Source organism: Eleginops maclovinus, chromosome 4, assembly GCF_036324505.1.
Source record: "Eleginops maclovinus isolate JMC-PN-2008 ecotype Puerto Natales chromosome 4, JC_Emac_rtc_rv5, whole genome shotgun sequence".
NCBI classification, from domain to species: domain Eukaryota; kingdom Metazoa; phylum Chordata; class Actinopteri; order Perciformes; family Eleginopidae; genus Eleginops; species Eleginops maclovinus.
Window position 1 is genome coordinate 2,696,576 of NC_086352.1, and position 22,117 is coordinate 2,718,692.

Sequence of the window (22,117 nt, forward strand, 5' to 3'; positions counted from 1 at the left end):
ATACCTCTCTCTCTCTTATATTCAATATCTGTATTTACTTTACTTGTGTAGCGTGCATTGGTATATCTGAGGTATATCGCATGTTGCACGAGTCTTCAGATTGTCTTTGCCAAAACTGCACTGGAGCCTTTGTGCAAATCCAATCAAACTTTCAATCACCATTAATCTGCTCTTTGAAAGGCTGCACACTTGGCCACGGAGCCATTTGCAAAGTGGCCTATCCTCAAATTATGCGGAAAAGCAAGTTAGAACAACCCCTGCTTTTCACTTCCTAGTGTAGGGTTTCATTGCTGTCCACACACCCCTCCAGACTGTACACACACACGCACGCACGGCCCGGGTCTGTTGCAGGGATTCCGCTGCAGAGCTCGGAACCACGCGCCTCAGAGTTCGGGTGTCAGAACCTGGATTAAAGGCCACAGAAGAAGAGAAAAGCGGATGGATATTTCCGTGTTAACTAAGGCTTTGATTTGATTCGAGCGCATACCTGTGCGGACTTGCCCGTCAGAGGGGGAGTCGAGGCCGAGGAGACACACCTTTACCTGCCTGCCCCCCCTCGCATCCACCTCCCCCCCCTGTTTCGCCCCTCTCTCTGCACGCGGAGGAATCTGGAAATGTCGGCAAATGAGAGAGCAACGCGCGCGCTGCGGGAGATCCTGCAGAACCCTGGGAATGAAACCTGCGCAGACTGTGGGGCACCGGGTAAGAAGACTCAAACGCATCTAAGTCAGCTGTAGAAGTGGTCAACACGGGGGGTTATCTGGGTAGCGTGTGTTCAGTTGCTGTGATGTGACGTTCAGGAGCTGTGGAGCGTTTACCAGAGCCGACAGGGTGAAACCAATCATTAAACACTCTTTAAAAGCGCCATTTCCTCTTTCTTTCAACCACTGAAGGCTTAAAGTTACGATTTTTAACATAATATTAAAAATGTAAAACTCTCCTTTGGTACATATTGTGGTATGGATTTAAATGTGTGGGAAGCTGAGTTCTCCAGGAGCACCTGAAGGCAACACATTGAAGTGAAGTTTTGAACAAGCCTGCACACGCTCAGACAGGTCTTGTAAACTCCCTTAACAGAACTTTTTTTAGCCCAACTCTCGAGGTCCACTGTACTCACCTTGTAGTTAGGCTTAGGGCAGGACATTATCAACAACATAAATCACAACATTGTGGACCAAACAACTCGAACCGTTGACAGTATATTGCAGGGTTGACCTTTGAAGCTTGCAGAAAATATTGCCCTTCTGAGAATGTTGATTAAACAAATCATCAATAATGTGGATTTAAAGGCTGAGAGGTTAATGGCAATATATAGAACAGCTAGAAATTCAAATGCATACAGAAACTGAAATCTATCTACTGCAATGATGCCTTTCAAATCAAATAAACAACACTATGATAAGCGTTTACGATATCTCAGCTCTAAGACGATATCTGTGTCATCTCACAACACAGCGGAGGGAATGTGAATGAAAACGGATAAAGTTTAATTATTGTTTTTATTCACATTATTCTGTGCAAATAAAGCACTGAAAACGTGCTGCTGTGTTCGGTCAATCATTAAGACTTTAAAGAGTCCTCTCCTGCTGATGTTCAGGTGTATATCAGTATGTAGTGTCTCTACTTTAAAGAGTCCTCTCCTGCTGATGTTCAGGTGTATATCAGTATGTAGTGTCTCTACTTTAAAGAGTCCTCTCCTGCTGATGTTCAGGTGTATATCAGTATGTAGCAGTCTCTACTTTAAAGAGTCCTCTCCTGCTGATGTTCAGGTGTATATCAGTATGTAGTGTCTCTACTTTAAAGAGTCCTCTCCTGCTGATGTTCAGGTGTATATCAGTATGTAGTGTCTCTACTTTAAAGAGTCCTCTCCTGCTGATGTTCAGGTGTATATCAGTATGTAGTCTCTCTACTTTAAAGAGTCCTCTCCTGCTGATGTTCAGGTGTATATCAGTATGTAGAGTCTCTACTTTAAAGAGTCCTCTCCTGCTGATGTTCAGGTGTATATCAGTATGTAGTGTCTCTACTTTAAAGAGTCCTCTCCTGCTGATGTTCAGGTGTATATCAGTATGTAGTGTCTCTACTTTAAAGAGTCCTCTCCTGCTGATGTTCAGGTGTATATCAGTATGTAGAGTCTCTACTTTAAAGAGTCCTCTCCTGCTGATGTTCAGGTGTATATCAGTATGTAGAGTCTCTACTTTAAAGAGTCCTCTCCTGCTGATGTTCAGGTGTATATCAGTATGTAGTGTCTCTACTTTAAAGAGTCCTCTCCTGCTGATGTTCAGGTGTATATCAGTATGTAGTGTCTCTACTTTAAAGAGTCCTCTCCTGCTGATGTTCAGGTGTATATCAGTATGTAGTGTCTCTACTTTAAAGAGTCCTCTCCTGCTGATGTTCAGGTGTATATCAGTATGTAGTGTCTCTACTTTAAAGAGTCCTCTCCTGCTGATCTTCAGGTGTATATCAGTATGTAGTGTCTCTACTTTAAAGAGTCCTCTCCTGCTGATGTTCAGGTGTATATCAGTATGTAGAGTCTCTACTTTAAAGAGTCCTCTCCTGCTGATGTTCAGGTGTATATCAGTATGTAGTGTCTCTACTTTAAAGAGTCCTCTCCTGCTGATCTTCAGGTGTATATCAGTATGTAGTGTCTCTACTTTAAAGAGTCCTCTCCTGCTGATGTTCAGGTGTATATCAGTATGTAGTGTCTCTACTTTAAAGAGTCCTCTCCTGCTGATGTTCAGGTGTATATCAGTATGTAATGTCTCTACTTTAAAGAGTCCTCTCCTGCTGATGTTCAGGTGTATATCAGTATGTAGAGTCTCTACTTTAAAGAGTCCTCTCCTGCTGATCTTCAGGTGTATATCAGTATGTAGTGTCTCTACTTTAAAGAGTCCTCTCCTGCTGATGTTCAGGTGTATATCAGTATGTAGAGTCTCTACTTTAAAGAGTCCTCTCCTGCTGATGTTCAGGTGTATATCAGTATGTAGTGTCTCTACTTTAAAGAGTCCTCTTCTGCTGATGTTCAGGTGTATATCAGTATGTAGTGTCTCTACTTTAAAGAGTCCTCTCCTGCTGATGTTCAGGTGTATATCAGTATGTAGTGTCTCTACTTTAAAGAGTCCTCTCCTGCTGATGTTCAGGTGTATATCAGTATGTAGAGTCTCTACTTTAAAGAGTCCTCTCCTGCTGATGTTCAGGTGTATATCAGTATGTAGAGTCTCTACTTTAAAGAGTCCTCTCCTGCTGATGCTCAGGTCTATATAGCCTCTACTTTTCCTGGCCTCCAGCGATGAAGACACCCGGTTGCTTCGGTCTTGCTCTATCTAAACAAGATCTTTATCTCTCTATCTTTAAGTCTGTTTTTCTAAGGAAGGCACCCTGATCCTCTAACACTCCCTCAGGTCACACTCTGGCTGTTATTCCTGTCATCTCTTCTTCTTCCTTATGACTCGAGACAAAGGACGCTTACCTTGGCAGGTGTCTCCCTGGTATTGTGAAACAGTGATCAGTAGATCATTAACCTGCAGAGCGTATCCCTTTTCTAATCTGCTGTACTACTGGTACATAAACAAATGGGCTTAACCCCCCTCATCAGATATCAGTGATCTGTAGTGATAAGAACAGGGAGGGATGCTGAGATATTGTGGCCCTGGGTATGATATGCTAAAGGACCCACAACCTCTCGTAATTCGGAAAGCTGCACTGCTTTCTGTTTTTTGGGGTCATTTTGACCCTCTTTAAGGTCTTTTGTGTCTCATTTCTTGTCATGTTCTGTCTATTCGTGCTCATTTTAAGTATCCACAGGTTCTTTGTGTCTCTCTGTTGCTGTTTTGAGTGTTTTCGTGTCGTTGTGGTTTTTTTGTAGTCTCTTTGCATTCGTTACACATCCATCTGTTCTCTGTGGCTGTCTGTTGTTGTCTTGTGTTTTTTTATGGTACATTTCGGTCTCTGTGGTATAATTCTGATGTGTTTTTGAGTATCTTTACTACTGCATTTTTGTCTCTTGCAGCTGGTTTGCATCTCTGTAGTTGCTTTGTGTCTTTTTGTGGCATTGTTGTTTCGCCTTTGTGGTTGTTGTGAGTCTGTTTCTGGTCTCTGTGTCTCCGTTCAGCTGTGAACCATCTCTGTGTGGTTCTTTTGGTCTCTTTTTAGTCTCTTTCTCTCTTTTCATGGTCATTTTGTTTCCCTTTCCTGTTTTGGGTCTATTTTTCAGTCGTTCTTTTGTGTCTTTGTGCTCATTTGAGGTCTCTGTAGTTGCTTTGTGTCTTTTTGTGGCATTGTTATTTCCCCTTTGCCTGGTTTTTTAGGAGTCTCTTTGTGTCTGTTTGTAGTTTTGTGTATCCTGTAGTCCCTTATGTTTCTTTGTAGTCAACCACACTTGCCAAGTATGCCATCCAGTAATCCACGCACACACGCACACACTCTGTTTACTTGCAGGCTGCAGATAGCACAGGTGTGGTCAAAGCAAAGAACATTTCTCACATATCCTGTCTCTGAGCTGATCAGGTTTTATCTTCATAATAAGACAGAAAGTTAAGTGTTTATAATCTCACATACAGCTGTGTTTGAGCTGCCTTTAAGCAAGGCACAGAACCCTCCACTCCCCCTGAAGAAAACCATATCCAAATCCATGTTGGATGTGAGGCAGGATAGAGATTAAAGGTGCATTTTGCCCATTTCTAAGGAACTTTTTGATCAGTGTAAGAAGAAGTTGTTGAGCTGCAATGGAGCGCTGTTCCCTCACACATCCCATCCTCTTATTTCATTCTCTCTGTCCTCCTCCCTGCAGACCCTGACTGGGGTTCCTGCACTCTGGGGGTCTTCATCTGCCTGGCCTGCTCCGGGATCCACCGTAACATCCCTGACACCAGCAAGGTGAAGTCCCTGAGCCTGTCCCACTGGGAGGACCACGAGGTGCAGGTGAGACCGCTGCAGCATCACCTGTTTCTAAAAAATACTTGTTGAATGCATCATCTTAGCTCTCTCATTTTATAAGTTACTTGTTACTTTTCTAAGTATCTAATTCCTGTGCCATGGTGTGATTCGTCCTGACTGATCTGTCTTATTTTGTGTGTGTGTTGGTTAGTTTATGGCTGATTGTGGCAATGACCTGATGAAGAGTAAATATGAGGCTGCTGTTCCCTTCTACTACTACAAACCAACCCACAAAGACTGCCAGTGAGTAACCATGGCAACACACACACACACACACGTCAAACTGCTCTATGCTTACAGTGATTAAGGAATCTAAATTTTGCGATCGTAGTGTCCTTTGGGCTGCAGGTCGTGCAGGAATGAGTCCTAAAGCGAAGAAATCAGTCAACCTGTTAGCACTTCCACTCACTGTGGAGACGTGAAGTCATGTGACCGTGCTGCAGTTCCTTTATAGCCCAACATTAGCCTCCTTTAGCTTAGCGGAGGTGACGTGAAGTCATGTGACCGTGCTGCAGTTCCTTTATAGCCCAACATTAGCCTCCTTTAGCTTAGCGGTGGTGAGGTGAAGTCATGTGCCGTGCTGTAGTTCCTTTATAGCCCAACATTAGCCACCTTTAGCTTAGCGGTGGTGACGTGAAGTCATGTGACCGTGCTGTAGTTCCTTTATAGCCCAACATTAGCCACCTTTAGCTTAGCGGTGGTGACGTGAAGTCATGTGACCGTGCTGTAGTTCCTTTATAGCCCAACATTAGCCGCCTTTAGCTTAGCGGTGGTGACGTGAAGTCATGTGACCGTGCTGTAGTTCCTTTATAGCCCAACATTAGCCACCTTTAGCTTAGCGGTGGTGACGTGAAGTCATGTGACCGTGCTGTAGTTCCTTTATAGCCCAACATTAGCCACCTTTAGCTTAGCGGTGGTGACGTGAAGTCATGTGACCGTGCTGTAGTTCCTTTATAGCCCAACATTAGCTTTTTAAACGTTTGTTCGTCACACAGATTATTTTCTGCAACAATCCCGAATCCAATAATAAAATCTCATTGGATTTTTGTTGAGGGAACCAGGGCAACTCGAACCGTAGGATCAGACTACAAAAAATGCATCATCTGTGCACTACTTTTTGATAGATGCCAGGCTATTTATGCTATTAATTTGTGCAGGATGTCCGGTATCATGCTAGTGATGATTCTTTCTGACCAATCAATGATCTGCAGGTTTTTAAGTCGACCAATTGTACCAACAAAAAAAACAACCATAGAAAACCAAAACCCATGAGTTGAGCAGAGGTGTATGTTACCGTGCAATGAATACACGGCATGTTCTTCCTCCCAGGCTGTAACCTTATATCACTCATCATTTCTGATCATGAGTAAAACGTTTCCTGTATAAATCCCTCACTTTCTAACTGTGTCATGTCCTCATTTACATCATAAGGGTGTTTTCTCTTTGCTTTGTAGATGTGTTTAAAATATTACTTTCAAGGTTTAAAGCTCTGTCCTTCTCACACAAACTGTTGGACTTGCATCAGGTGCCTTTTAGAAACCTTTCAGCACTCCTTGTTCCTTGAAATGTTCATTCCTGTGACAGCAGGAAGTAATCGCTGCGGCTTTTGGCAGCGATGCTCGTGTTCTTGGATGTGTCTCAATCCCTTTGTTTGGATGTTGTGCTGCTCTCCTTCCCGGCTCATTTGCTCAAGCTTGGTCAGGTTGTGAAGGGTGTGTCTTTGGAAATTAAATGTGATTCAAGTCTTTGGAGGTGCATGTGTGGGCAAATCTCAATCTTTAATTACCTTTTAGTTTGAGGATCCCAAACGTTGTCGACGCCTCTCCGCTGGGAGATAATTATTCTTGACAGAGAACATTGCCTTGTTCCCGGCTTGAACACAAACACTAACCATCTCATTCTCATTAACAGTCAGTATCACACATTTTGTCCGTCCCTCTTCCATGTTTTAAATGTCTTTTGATTTTGATTTTCTACTGCATCGCTCTCTGTTCTCTACAATATCATGAAGATGTGATCTGACTCTGTAATATTACGTTAAGACGACTCAGTGTGTCATCCTTTTGGCATTGGATGTGTGAACAGATGTCAGTGTTTGCAACATACTATATTAGTATGTAGAGTCTCTACTTTAAAGAGTCCTCTCCTGCTGATGTTCTGGTGTGTATCAGTATGTAGAGTCTCTACTTTAAAGAGTCCTCTCCTGCTGATGTTCAGGTGTATATCAGTATGTAGTGTCTCTACTTTAAAGAGTCCTCTCCTGCTGATGTTCAGGTATATATCAGTATGTAGAGTCTCTACTTTAAAGAGTCCTCTCCTGCTGATGTTCAGGTGTATATCAGTATGTAGCGTCTCTACTTTAAAGAGTCCTCTCCTGCTGATGTTCAGGTATATATCAGTATGTAGAGTCTCTACTTTAAAGAGTCCTCTCCTGCTGATGTTCAGGTGTATATCAGTATGTAGCGTCTCTACTTTAAAGAGTCCTCTTCATGCTTTAATGTTCAGAAAGCTCTTTATTTTTCTCATACTGTCTGTGCTGCAGCTCCTCTTTTCACCCTCTGTCTGAAACCAGAGCCCAGTCTGCTCTGATTGGTTAGCTGGCGTCACTATCTTCAATAAGTACCAAAGGAGTCCAATGGAGGCATTTCAGGCGGGGAGGTGTGTTGGAGAGATACTCCCTCTGGAAGGAACACAGCGATTTTAGCCTTTGTAGACCATTTACATGCACTAAAACCTGTAGAACACACAACAGAAAACTTCAACAAGAGCTCCCACAATCAATAGATATGTAGACGTCACACAAAAGTCATTTTTACCTGTAGTTTCTAACAGCAAAGTAGAAACTTCCTCTGGCTGTGTTGCATTTTAAAGTTCTTTGAATTTGCAACCACTCCTAAACAGCACCGTTTTGCTGCTAATGACAGAGAAGACTACTTATGTGAAGTTGTTTGAACTCAAGAGGCGTTTAATTACATATTGTGAGAATGGAGTCAAAGCTAACCAGCACCTTTTTTTGAGACCTTTTCTGATTCACTCTCCTGTCTGCGGGTCGCCTCCAGTTTACCTGCAGACACACACTCTTTGTTTCTGCTGCAGCGAGCAGGTCCGAGACAGGAATGTTAGGAATTGTATTCACAGGAGGCGGGGAGACTTTCAGAGAAGAGCAAAACCCTATCGTCTGACAATAACACACAGGCTTCCACACCTGAGTTTAAACCACTGTGTGTGTGTGTGTGTGTGTGTGTGTGTGTGTGTGTGTGTGTGTGTGTGTGTGTGTGTGTGTGTGTGTGTGTGTGTGTGTGTGTGTGTGTGTGTGTGTGTGTGTGTGTGTGTGTGTGTGTGTGTGTGTGTGTGTGTGTGTGTGTGTGTGTGTGTGTGTGTGTGTGTGTGTGTGTGTGTGTGTGTGTGTGTGTGTGTGTGTGGTTACAGGAGCATTTCACCAATGTGCCTGTATACAGCTCAGACCTCCACACCCTTATCACACACACATTTTTACACGCGTGTTGCACCTTCTTTGATCATTAGTAATCAGGACGTGCAGAGGAGGGGGGGTGGGATTCATACCCTCCGCCTCTCAGGTGGGTTGCTTCTTGGATCAGCGGATCTCACGTGATGATACACAAACAGACGATAGATAAAGAAGCTGAGATTTTCAGGCTTCTTTTCCTTGATTTGGTTGCTTTAAATTAAAAGACAATGATTATGTTTGGGGTTTTGAACCCAAAAACAGACATCTGAAGACTTCCCCTTTTGATTTTCACTTTTTGACATTTTAACCAATCAAATCAAACCATCGATCACATCAAATCAAATCTTGACAATTGATTTGTTGCAGACAGAAAATAAGACTGATCCTGAGCCAAGCTGGCTTTTATTTAAGGGGTCATGATAACTGTGACATGAATTGATAGTTCCTACAAAATTGAACTGTGTTTAACTAAATCCAATGGCAAATATTATACTCACACTTTGGGCTGTCGGTATGTCCAATAATACTTGTTTACTATGGCTCTTTGTGTCTCACTTAATGTACTGTTTCATTTTGCTTTCTGCAGCAGTGTTGTTAGCTTTGCTAGCTAGCCAGTTAGACAGCAAGTCACTAACATTATACAAATAAGTCATGTTATGTTTCTCTGCTGGGATACAGTACCAATGCTTTTCAGACTTGTATGTTTTAATTAAACTACTCTTGTTGAAATCCCCAGATGTTAGGTAATAATGTTTGCTGTTGTTATCAACTGGGCTAGCTGACAAGGCTAGCTACTTGATAGCCAACATAAACACACATTTCAGTCTCTTAACCAATGTGTATTACATGAAGATTCATATACATATTTCCTATCTGCCACAAAGCACACGTCTTCAGGTCTGCAGGCTCTATTGACATTTCATCTGTTTGTGTGTTCAGGACTCTCAGGGAGCAGTGGATTAGAGCAAAGTACGAGAGAAAGGAGTTCTGTGAGCCTGGGAACCACTCTATATATGAGGAAGGTGAGTGTGGGCACACATGCACGCACACACATACACGCACGCACGCACGCACGCACACACACACACACATAAAAACACATTCATGCTAATGAATAACCTTTACTGGTTTCTTCCAGGAATGAGAGATGGCATTTTGATGAAGAGGGGGCGGGACAACGGGCAGTTCCTCAGCAGGCGATTCGTCCTCTCAGAGAGGGAGGGGACCCTGAAGTATTTCACCAAATATGACGTAAGCAAAAGCTGTAAATAGGACTTTTAGTGGCCACATGAAGCTTTACCTACACTGAACCTTGTCTGCAAAACACCAGTTACATGCGTTAATAAGACAGCTTCCTAAATAATGTTGTGTGAAGGCAGTAGTTTACTTCCAGCACATGTGCGACACACATGTAACCACATCACAAATATCTCAATAAAGTGCAGGAATAACTTCTGAAACCCGGAAATTAGTCAGCATTTTATCACTTCCTAAGCCCCAGTTAACATAAAATACATCAGTAAATACCCAACTGGTGACTTAAAAAATGGTGGTTGCTAACAAGTGTCTAAATGAGGCGACTTAACGTCATCAAGCCCAACATTAGCCACCTTTAGCTTAGCGGTGGTGACGTGAAGTCATGTGACCGTGCTGTAGTTCCTTTATAGCCCAACATTAGCCACCTTTAGCTTAGCGGTGGTGACGTGAAGTCATGTGACCGTGCTGTAGGTCCTTTATAGCCCAACATTAGCCACCTTTAGCTTAGCGGAGGTGACGTGAAGTCATGTGACCGTGCTGTAGGTCCTTTATAGCCCAACATTAGCCACCTTTAGCTTAGCGGTGGTGACGTGAAGTCATGTGACCGTGCTGTAGGTCCTTTATAGCCCAACATTAGCCACCTTTAGCTTAGCGGTGGTGACGTGAAGTCATGTGACCGTGCTGTAGTTCCTTTATAGCCCAACATTAGCCTCCTTTAGCTTAGCGGTGGTGACGTGAAGTCATGTGACCGTGCTGTAGTTCCTTTATAGCCCAACATTAGCCACCTTTAGCTTAGCGGTGGTGACGTGAAGTCATGTGCTGTGCTGTAGTTCCTTTATAGCCCAACATTAGCCACCTTTAGCTTAGCGGTAGTGACGTGAAGTCATGTGACCGTGCTGTAGTTCCTTTATAGACCAACATTAGCCACCTTTAGCTTAGCGGTAGTGACGTGAAGTCATGTGACCGTGCTGTAGTTTCCTTATCAGCTTTTTCCTTCTGGTTCTAAATTCTGTCTTCTGCTATTGCATTTACGCTCCTATAAAAGTGGTGTTAACATGTTTAAGTTTCACAAACTGTCACATTCACATTGATGAAATAACTTTACTAGAGACACATTATGTTCTGCAGGATTTAAACGCACACTTAATAACGCTCTTTATTATTCCACGCACCAACCAAAAACCTAGGAGTCCCAGCAGTAGCTCAGTCAGTAGGGGCTTGGACTGGGAATCGTAGGGTCGCCGGTTCAAGTCCCCAACAGACTTGAAATATGGAAAGTGGACTGCTACTTGGAGAGGTCCCAGTTCACCTCCTAGGCCCTACTGTGGTGCCCTTGAGCAAGGCACCGGACACCTCCAATCCCCCCTCCCCATTGCTCCCCGGGCGCTGCACGATAGCTGCCCACTGCTCCTAGTACTAGGATGGGTTAAATGCAGAGGACCAATTTCACTGTGTGTGCTCTGCTGTGTGCATGTATGTGACTAATAAAGAGGGCTTCATCCTCCGATTTGATTTGATTTGATCTTCCTCAGCTGCTGCTACCTGTGCTCCGATGAGCTGAAGCAGCTGTGTGTCCTCTGTCAGTGTGCAGGATTCACTAAGCTGTACACCATTTAAACACCAATTAGAGCTGGAAGCACTGCGAGTCTGTCACAGTGAAATTAGGTCCAAACTACAACAAGTTAAATTTTGAATATGGTTTCCAGTGTGTTCTAACACGTGAATTGGCTTAGAAAAGTTGAATTCCCCTTGTCCTTCAGCCCTTCTTTTGTCGCAGTACTTCTCTCTGTATTCTCCTGGAGCCTCTGCTATAGCCAGCAACAAAACAAAATCCTCTCATGCAGTCTCAGAAATGATAAAAGGGAAAGTGTCGCTCAGGTGCTCCGGGCTCTGAGCTGTTTGTGGTTTCAGAAAAACCTGGAGGTGTGTAAAATATTCAGGCCGGAGTCGCAGTCTGCCGGCTTCTGTTTCTCAGAGTTGTCTCACTTTCCGACGCTGGGGGAGACACACTGACGGGAGGGTGTAAAATCTAATCTTCTTTCAGATCTTTGTGAAAAAGCAGAGCTGTGTCTGTTATCTGTTAAGGTCGACACACACTTAGAATATGTTCCTATTTAAATTCCAGTCAGGACAGATTAAAGCTCACACGTTTTCTGGGATTAGTGTCGGTCTGAGGCGAGATGGTTATCGGTGACGCTGACTGATGTGTTGGTAATAGGTCCAGATATCATTTTCATGGCTAGAAATTGTACGAAATGTGGCCCCAAGGCCGATTCACCTTTATCCATTACTTTATTTTCTTCTCTGGTCAAAGTTTGTCTCAACAACACATTTTTTATCAAGACTGATGAAGACCATTACATCAGGTCCCAGACCAGTTCATCCAGACATTATTTACCTGTTTCTACAATGAACAGAGTTGTATTTAAAACCAGAAGGGCACTATGCATGTGCAGACCTTCACCAAAGTCAACGGTGCATTCAAGTGCATCTCGGATCGTCAAATGTCATGATATGGGAAGTCTTTTTTCTTCAGATTTTGTTTTATTTATGAGCCATAAATTGTAATATAGGATCAAAACATTGTCTTGCTAACAGCTTTTAAAACCACACGTTAATATCTGGACGTTTACGTGACTCTTCCCACTTGGTAACTCCGTTTTCCGATTTATTCCTACACCTAGTGAATGCAGCATCACTGCAATGTTAGAGAAAGTCAGAAATAATTTGTGCACCCTCATGTGATCCGGATCCACTCCAAAATGTAATTTGGCTCTTCCTTGGCTTATGCTGCACCCTTTCACCAAGTTTGATGAAAGTCACACGGGTAGTTTTTCTATAATCCTGCTGATGGTCAGACAAACCAAATCGAAAACGTCCTCCTTGGCAGAGGGAATAAAAAAAGAGTATCAGGGTGGAACAAACACAAGATGAAAATATGAGATGGAATACAATAAAGAGCCAGCTTTTTGTGACTGTTTCATATAATTAATCCAAACAAAGTGTAGACATTTGCTCTTCTGAATCCTGAATCATCAGCTTTACAGTCCCTGAATTACCAGAAGACTTGCTGTTGACCCTTGCATTTCTGACCCACTATTACACCTCCTTTTTCCTCTCCTTCCTCCCTTCCCTCTTGCAGGCTAAGGAGCCCAAAGCAGTGATCAAAGTGGACTCCATCAACGCCACCTTCCAGCCGGAGAAGATCGGGAACCCCAACGGCCTGCAGATCACCTACCTCAAAGACTACAGCACCCGCAACATCTTTGTCTACCACGACAACGGGAAGGTCTGTTCCCAGTGTTGCAAATCTATGACTCTAAAAATGTGATAGGAGTTCAATTATTAATTGTGTTTCCATCAGATAAAGAACGTGGTGAAAGTACACAGTTGGTGCTGCTGGGGCGAGTCTCCAAACCCTTTTAGAAACCATCCGTACCAACTGGTGCCTGCTGATGGAATCCATTAGCTGATAGCATCCAGTCCATCGCTCTCTGTTATTGCATGAATACACAGTGAAATATGTCAAGTATTTCCATGTCTAACATCTGATTGGAGAGACTGCTGTATCAAAGACAGCATGACATTCTTTGCACATTTTTTAATATCCCAAAAATTAAACTAGCTGGTGAGTTTTTGTTCTGTTTTTGAGACACAAAAATACATCTTTTGGTTTTGCAAATCTGTTTCCTCTTTCAGATTCTCTCCGGGTTATTTCATCTTTTCTAACTTCTCCCTAGATTATTAGGAGAGGATCTTTCCTCACTTGTGTCTCCCCCCTCTGTGTGTCTTCATCAGGAGATCGTGGACTGGTTCAATACGATTCGAGCGGTTCAGCTTCACTATCTAAAGGTGGCCTTCCCCGGGGCTACAAATGCTGAGGTGAGGACACACACACACTCTCACACACTGAACCTGAGCCGGAGAGAATTCATTATTGTTGTTATACTGTGCGTGCATTTTTTTACCAACTGAATACTCAGCACTGAAACCTGTTGTTCCCTCAGGGTGTTATCCTTCATTTCTTCTCTTTACTTGTTGTTTTCAGCTGGTACACAAACTCACCCGGAACTTTCTGAAGGAAGGATACATGGAAAAGACCGGCCCCAGGGCAAGTGACACACTCGTTATAATCACTGAGCATTAAGAAACATTTTAAACGATTTGAAAGTTGAAGTAGAATTATAAATCATTCTAAACCAAGGGAAATCACAACAGAGCCAGCTAACCAATCAGAGCAGGCTGGGCTCTGGTTTCAGACAGAGGGTGAAAAGAGGTGCTGCAGCACAGGCAGTATGAGAGATATAAAGAGACACTACATACTGATATACACCTGGACATCAGCAGGAGAGGACTCTTTAAAGTAGAGACTCTACATACTGATATACACCTGGACATCAGCAGGAGAGGACTCTTTAAAGTAGAGACACTACATACTGATATACACCTGAACATCAGCAGGAGAGGACTCTTTAAAGTAGAGACACTACATACTGATATACACCTGAACATCAGCAGGAGAGGACTCTTTAAAGTAGAGACTCTACATACTGATATACACCTGAACATCAGCAGGAGAGGACTCTTTAAAGTAGAGACACTACATACTGATATACACCTGAACATCAGCAGGAGAGGACTCTTTAAAGTAGAGACACTACATACTGATATACACCTGAACATCAGCAGGAGAGGACTCTTTAAAGTAGAGACACTACATACTGATATACACCTGAACATCAGCAGGAGAGGACTCTTTAAAGTAGAGACTCTACATACTGATATACACCTGAACATCAGCAGGAGAGGACTCTTTAAAGTAGAGACTCTACATACTGATATACACCTGAACATCAGCAGGAGAGGACTCTTTAAAGTAGAGACTCTACATACTGATATACACCTGAACATCAGCAGGAGAGGACTCTTTAAAGTAGAGACGCTACATACTGATATACACCTGAACATCAGCAGGAGAGGACTCTTTAAAGTAGCGACGCTACATACTGATATACACCTGAACATCAGGAGGAGAGGACTCTTTAAAGTAGAAACTCTACATACTGATATACACCTGAACATCAGCAGGAGAGGACTCTTTAAAGTAGAGACACTACATACTGATATACACCTGAACATCAGCAGGAGAGGACTCTTTAAAGTAGAGACACTACATACTGATCTACACCTGAACATCAGCAGGAGAGGACTCTTTAAAGTAGAGACACTACATACTGATATACACCTGAACATCAGCAGGAGAGGACTCTTTAAAGTAGAGACGCTACATACTGATATACACCTGAACATCAGCAGGAGAGGACTCTTTAAAGAAGAGACACTACATACTGATATACACCTGAATATCAGCAGGAGAGGACTCTTTAAAGTAGAGACTAGAGATAGCAGACATATGTTGGAATGAAGCATTCACACAAAGAGGCTTTTGTACATTGTTACATCAGCATAGCTACATGCAGGTGCTTTCACACACTCAGAAGCTTCTACACACACACAGTAACCTGATCCTAGAGGAAACAGCCACTTCAGTATTCAGACACACACTCCATTTAATCTCTGTGTGTCAGGCGGCGAGATGAAAGGAGCCACTGACTCGCTTTGGGACGATTCGCTAAACGAACGTCATCACTCATTTCCTCGCGCACCTGTGAGAGATATTTGGGGAAGGAGTCACGGGCGAATTGAGAACAGATGACTGTTGGCTGCGAGGAAATCAAACTCTTTTATGAAGACACTTTGGCTGCAGTCGGGGACCTGAGTGTCCTTTTCGTTCAAAGCTCGGCTCTCTAAAGCTGCTTCGATAAACTCTCAGAAGGTGTTGAGTATTCTTTAAGAGCTTTCAGCGGGATGAATTAAACCTTCAATTTTGCCATTTCAGTTTCAGAGTGTTATGCATCACAAGCATTCAGACCTTTATTTAGAGACTTTAAAGCCAGGTTTGTTGCACTTCCAATGCCTAATAAACATTTATAAAGAATGCCAACACTCCTGATTTATAGAAAGGAACTTGTGTTTCATGAATTACCTCAATAAGGCTGCAAAGAGCTTCAGTATCAGTATCAAATGTCCCTGCAGCATACAATCATTGCCTTTTCTCAGGGTTTTCCACTCGTTACAATATCTAAATGTTGCTATGGATATGCAAAGGTCTGTGTTTACTTTTTTTTCAGATATCAACATATTCTTATAGTGCTCAAGTAGTTATTAATTGACAACGCATAACTGATTTAGCTTATTTTGAGTAGTTAAAGGTTAGATGATGAAACAAAAAAGCAGAGAAATTGATGATAAGTAGTTGCAAGCCAAGAGTCACACAACGTAACACTATGAATCACTTCTTTAAATTGAAAGCGAGACAGAAAACCCCTTCAGTCTTTGTCTCTTCAGTGATATGAAATTACTGCTTTGTGTCTCAGTGTTTCTCTGTCTCCCTCGTCTCCTGCCTGACTGTCTCCCTCGTCTCTCTACAGCATACAGAAGGCTTCAAGAAGCGCTGGTTCACTCTGGACCAGAGGAGACTCATGTACTTCAAAGATCCCCTGGTATGACATCTGTTCACACACACACCTACACACATCACACAGACTTCAGTGTGTCGGTTTATATTTAGTCGTTAGTTGATGCTTGAGGGAATATGCTTCATTTTCCTGATCACAACCGACCGACGACAATGCCATGAGGCAGAGCTGGGACCAAGACTTGCAAGTCATGATTAAGTCTCAAGTCCATGGAAGTCCCACATCTAGAATGATGTGTCCAAAGTAATCACAGACTAGCATCTTGTGAAGACAGACTAGTCCCAAGTCAAGACAGACCAGTCACAAGTAAAGACAGACTAGTCGCAAGTCGAGAAAAATGTGTCCTTAATACTCACAGACAAGTCCTACTTAAAGATGGACAAGTTTCAAGACATGATAGACTAGCCTCATGTCATTATTGACTAGTCCAAAGTTGCCAAGGTCAAGAATGGTAAGTCCCAACTCAAGAGTGATTCGACCCAAGAAAGACAAGTCCCAAGTGAACAATGATGTGCCTTAAGTAAATACAGACACGTCCTAAGTATAGACAGAATCATCTCAAGTCAATACAGACTAGTCGCAAGTCAAGACAAATGGGTCCTTAACAATCACAGACAAGTCGTAATTAAAGACGGACAAGTCCTTTACCAAGACAAACAAGTCCCAAGACATGATAGATTAGCCTCATGTCATAACAGACTAGTTCAAAGTTGCCCAGGTCAAGAATGGTAAGTCCCAACTCAAGAGTGATTTGATCGAAGTGCGGACAGACAAGTCCCACCTAGAGACAGAGTCATGGTTTACATTTCTGTATCATTTTTGTCTAGCTGCTTCTCAGTCATTGTAACTCAAGTCCATGTCATGTGATTCAAGTCTCTGCTTGAAGGTATTCCTGTGCTCTTACAAAATAATTAAAATGATCACCATGGAGAGCGGAGGGGGGGGGGGGTGGATTAAGTGTGACTCAGTAGGGTCTGATATAAGCTACTTTAATCTGTACGTAACCTTGTTATCCATGTGGCCTTTTTAACATGTACAGATTGCCTTAAAAGGAAGTGAAACGCAAACAATCCGAGTTGCTTAATCCTGTAAACTACGCTGTGGACTTCCAGAGACAACTCTGTGTGCAAACCGTTATCTGATACCGGTGCTTGCAAGCTGCAGACAATGTGAAAGTTAGGTTCTGAGTCACAGAGACTTTGCTTGAGAGGGGGCGGCCCCGATTGCCCAACACTTGGCTAAATGCACATCAGATAGCCTAGCATGATTAGCTGAGCTGATGCAATAGTTCAATGGAGAGGTGCAATAATTATAGGTGACCGAAATGTCTGAATTCCCCCGAGAGCGCAATACAAGAAAAACTGGACGATGAAAGGAACAGGAAGTCTAGTGAAGTTGTGTGTGGACTGGGAGTATGTGGCGGAGGCTCAAAGCGAGTGTCATTTGATCCCTTAGATAATGTCTGCATAACGTATGTTTGATGTTGGGTTTACAATGATGCACTGTGTACGCAATTTGTTCAGATTTTCTGAGAACAAAGGGGGATTTATTTGAGACGTTTAAGCAGTGTCACCTTGTGGTAGTAACACATCAGAGGAAATTGGTTTAGAGATTATCATGCAATAGATTCATTCAAGGCAAGGTGCTGGAGTGTCTATAGTCTCTGGATGTATGTGCTCTGAAAATTGGCAAGGAAATAATCTTTGTAGAAAGGATTTAGCCTATACATTACCAAAGAGCATACACGTGAACATAAAGCTTGGATTGAAGTTTTCATTATTAACTTAGAAATTGGAGAAATTTCAGTCCAGACCAAAAGAGGTAATCCAAAAAGCTACGTGGCTAGCGATGCTAAAAACATTGTTTAAGAGGCTGTGTCTCAATTCAGTAAACTGCCATTTCATATAGTTTGCAGTGTGTGAATCTGGACCGGGTAGTGTTGTCTAAAATCAAGCATGGCTGCTGTTCTGCTGAGGAAGGCTAGCTCTGTTGTTGGAGTTAAACTGGACAATCTGGAGGAGGTGACTGAGGGGAGGACGAGGAGGAAACTGGACAGTATCCTGGATAACCCCTCCCACCCCCTCCATGCAGAGCTAGTGAAGATGTTCAGCCACAGACTCATCCCACCTCGGCACAGCACTAAGCGCCTGGGAAGCTCCTTTGAGCCTGTAGCCATCAGACTGCACACCAAGGGGTTCACCAGGAGACCCCCTGAGAGTAACCGGACTGCACACCAAGGGGTTCACCATGAGACCCACTGACAGTAACCGGACTGCACACCAAGGGGTTCACCATGAGACCCCCTGACAGTAACCGGACTGCACACCAAGGGGTTCACCATGAGACCCCCTGACAGTAACCGGACTGCACACCAAGGGGTTCACCATGAGACCCCCTGACAGTAACCGGACTGCACACCAAGGGGTTAACCACGAGACCCCCTGACAGTAACCGGACTGCACACCAAGGGGTTCACCATGAGACCCACTGACAGTAGCCGGACTGCACACCAAGGGGTTCACCATGAGACCCCCTGACAGTAACCGGGCTGCACACCAAGGGGTTCACCATGAGACCCCCTGACAGTAACCGGGCTGCACACCAAGGGGTTCACCATGAGACCCACTGACAGTAGCCGGACTGCACACCAAGGGGTTCACCATGAGACCCACTGAGAGTAACCGGACTGTACACCAAGGGGTTCACCATGAGACCCTCTGACAGTAACCGGGCTGCACACCAAGGGGTTCACCATGAGACCCTCTGACAGTAACCGCACTGCACACCAAGCTGCTCTCGTTCTGAACTCATACATGTGGATATTTCCGTTATTTATCTGGATATATTCTTTTAGAATTTAGAGTTTTTATTTTAAATGTGTGTTTCATTTTCCCGTGTGAACCTGTTCTGCTTTTCCTCCTCTGTTGCTGCTTAAACACTTGAATTTCCCCATGGGGATTAATAAAGGTACACCTTATCTTATCCGTCACAGCTAGCACCGTTATCTTTGCATTAACAAGTTATTAGAGACTGTTCAATGGACCAAATTAAATTAACGGTGGCCTCTTTTCGACACTAGTGTAGTGGAATGTTTATAAAGTGTGGAAAGACCACCATGTATAACTTTTATTTGTAGAGTGCTGTGCTTTGAGTGTGAGAAGTGTCTAGCCTTCCTCACTCAGCTCTGTGACCGTTATGAGAGCACCATCCGGGTGCATTTTGCACTCTAAAGTCGTACAGAGTTACGCACATTCAGACACAGCATGGTTCCCGCTATTCCAACGTTTTCAGCTGACCTATGTCTGTCCCCCTTTCCCTCTCTTTGAAGGACGCCTTCGCCAAAGGTGAAGTGTTCTTGGGGAACAAGGACCACGGGTACAGCGCCTCCCCCGGCCTGCCCGCTGGCACCCACTGCAACGGCGCCTGGCAGTACGGTATCACCATAGAAACACCTGATCGCGGCTTCCTGTTTACCTGCGAGTCAGAGAGCGACCAGCAGGATTGGCTGAAATGCTTCAATGACGTCATGAATGCTGTGATGTCCCCTCAGGAGTACACAAGTAAGAATGAATATATTTCTAACATAATTTCATATACTTTAGTTATTAGCTTTCAAACTAGGCTGCTGATTGCTTCTTTTTTGAGTGCCCGTTGGTGTTTTTTCCAAAAGCTTTACATCAAATAAGTACTATGCCCCATACGGGTACAACGGAATTATTCAAAAAGACAACAAAAACACAAAAGCACAAAAATAAATTACACATTTAAATAAATGTACAATAATATCTAAGGTATTTGCTATTCTAAATCACTCTATACTTTCTAATAATCAATCAACACAAAAGTACATGTAAGGCTTATGAGCAGTGAGTAGTTATCCAGGCAACCAAAAATATCTAATTCAGTGGAAAAGTAATCACCAAACCAACCAAGATTTTCTACCACATTTGTCTAGAGACCATGAGTGTCTGTATGTCAATCCATCCAACCGTTTTCCAGATATTGGAGAAGTGGCAGGTTATAACCAATCTTTAAAACCCCAAAAAAGTAACCATGGAAGCGTGTGAGTAGCTCAACGTTTGGCTTTGAAATGAATCCTAAGGGTGCATTTGCAGTTTCCGCTTTGTGTGAAAGAGCAGTGTGATACCTTATGTACTGCAGTATAGTCAGCATTAGCAAAACAGGGTTTTTTTTCTAACTTTGGATTCTGATTTGTCTTCAAGTGGAAGCTTTGTTCAAGCACAGGCATTGATGGACCGGAGGCCTGTGGACCATCTCCTCTCCCACCCGGACTCACATCTGTGCCACACTACCTTCGTCACTAATATGATCTCACTGGAGCGTCTTCCAAGTCCCGATGCTGCTCTTTGGGGGCAGATGTACGAACAAGAGGACCATGGCAACATTCATTGGTACATTTAAAGAAAATATCGAGTCAAAAACATAGGAATACTACAGGTATTTGATTTTGTTGTGCTGCAAGCTTTGTACGGGGGGGGGGGGGGGGATACTTAAGATGTTGGTTCGGTCTGACCCTAACCCTAACAAATACATGGCCAAAATCACAGAGATCAATATGGTGTTGGTTTCCACTGTCAATCACTTAATCAGATGCATACACAGTGCCATTTTTAAAAGCCAATAGGACCTCTTGTATTAAGTATTTTATGCTAGTGTAATGTGATGATTGGGTAACACAAAAAAGGCGACCGTGAACAGGAGAGAAGCTGCTTCATCAGTCTGGGATCAAGATTCCTTTTCTTTAAACTTTTTTTAAATAAAACCAATTATTTTATTCATTGATTCATTTTAATGTTAACTTGTGTATCAAATGTATTGCAGTCCAGCTCATGAGATAGAGCTGAACAATGCTGATTATTGTGCTGTTTCTGTCCAAAAGATCAGAGTTTTTCAAAGCAAAGCAATATCTTAGACACACTACCTGTACAGTTTGCATCATGACTCTTGTGATTTTGTCAGACTTCTTTTGTTAGTAGTAGGTTTAGAACAAGTGTGCCTGTTGAAGAGGATCATTTATAGACAATAAATCATGTTTGCAAATGCATAGGGGATAGAAAAGCTGTAAGCACTTTAAGACATTGCATGGTCTAACAGTGCCTCCATGTGGCAGACCATTCCATTACTAGACCTGGGTTGGAACAGTCAATGATTCAGGTTAAAGGTTTCCCTTTCTTCCGTTTCACTGAGCGTTTGTTGTTTTTCTTTCAGTATTTTGGTTAAAGAGGTACTCCCATTATGTATTGATCTGTTGTCATTTCTATGCTTGAGCATGGCTGGCTGACATGAACATATTGATTACGAATAATAAAATAAATATTTCTTCTGGAAGTTGTCGAGGAATCTCTGTACAGATTTGTGCACCAATTCACTCTATGAATCATTGTTGAGCTTTTCCACATATTCTACATTTCCTGCACCATAAACCTATATAGATTCAAGAGTACGTGTGGATTTCATACTCTCTAACTCACAGAGAAAGCAAGTGAAGTCGGTTTTTAAAAGTTGTGAAGATAAGGTTCAAATTAAGAAGTTGTACATCTAAACAGAGGTCAAATGAAACCTTCTCTGTTATGGATGGCTGTTGTGTGTGTGTGTGTGTGTGGTTGCGGACAAGTGCCCCCGCCAGTGGTTTCTGGGTGTTTAAAACTACAGAGGCCTGAGAGGAATACCTCATAAATCTATAGGTCCTTGCCAGTTTTCACCCAGGTGAGAAAGAGGTAGGACGGAGAAGAGAAAAGGAGGGAGAGTGACCATGAAAACCCCAAAGAACACAAACACTTTGGTCTTCAGTCAAACTGGAGGCTTTCATGGATCCGAGCTTCATCTGCCCTGGTAATTGAGGTCAAAGGAGGTAAAGCGGAGCGGAGGTAAAGCGGCAACATGGATCATTTGGATAAAG

At 43.0% G+C, this 22,117-nt stretch overlaps 1 protein-coding gene across 1 annotated transcript; it reads left to right on the forward strand.

Annotated features, from left to right (window-relative positions):
• The first annotated feature begins 282 nt into the window (after positions 1-282).
• On the forward strand, positions 283-21,546 carry zgc:92360 (uncharacterized protein LOC436988 homolog). Its single transcript, XM_063880835.1, has 11 exons — positions 283-702; positions 4,787-4,917; positions 5,084-5,175; positions 9,341-9,423; positions 9,540-9,652; positions 12,801-12,947; positions 13,457-13,540; positions 13,707-13,769; positions 16,150-16,221; positions 19,526-19,757; positions 20,421-21,546. Exons 1-11 carry the CDS (start codon positions 615-617, stop codon positions 20,447-20,449), a joined length of 1,134 nt encoding a protein of 377 aa, XP_063736905.1. The 5' UTR covers positions 283-614; the 3' UTR covers positions 20,450-21,546.
• Positions 21,547-22,117: the final 571 nt, after the last annotated feature.

Coding starts and splice junctions, on each gene's coding strand:
- zgc:92360 (XM_063880835.1), top strand. CDS start 615: ATGTCGGCAAATGAGAGAGCAACGCGCGCGCTGCGGGAGATCCTGCAG. Junction 13,541..13,706: donor CCGGGGCTACAAATGCTGAG/GTGAGGACACAC, acceptor TGTTGTTTTCAG/CTGGTACACAAACTCACCCG. Junction 16,222..19,525: donor TGTACTTCAAAGATCCCCTG/GTATGACATCTG, acceptor CTCTCTTTGAAG/GACGCCTTCGCCAAAGGTGA.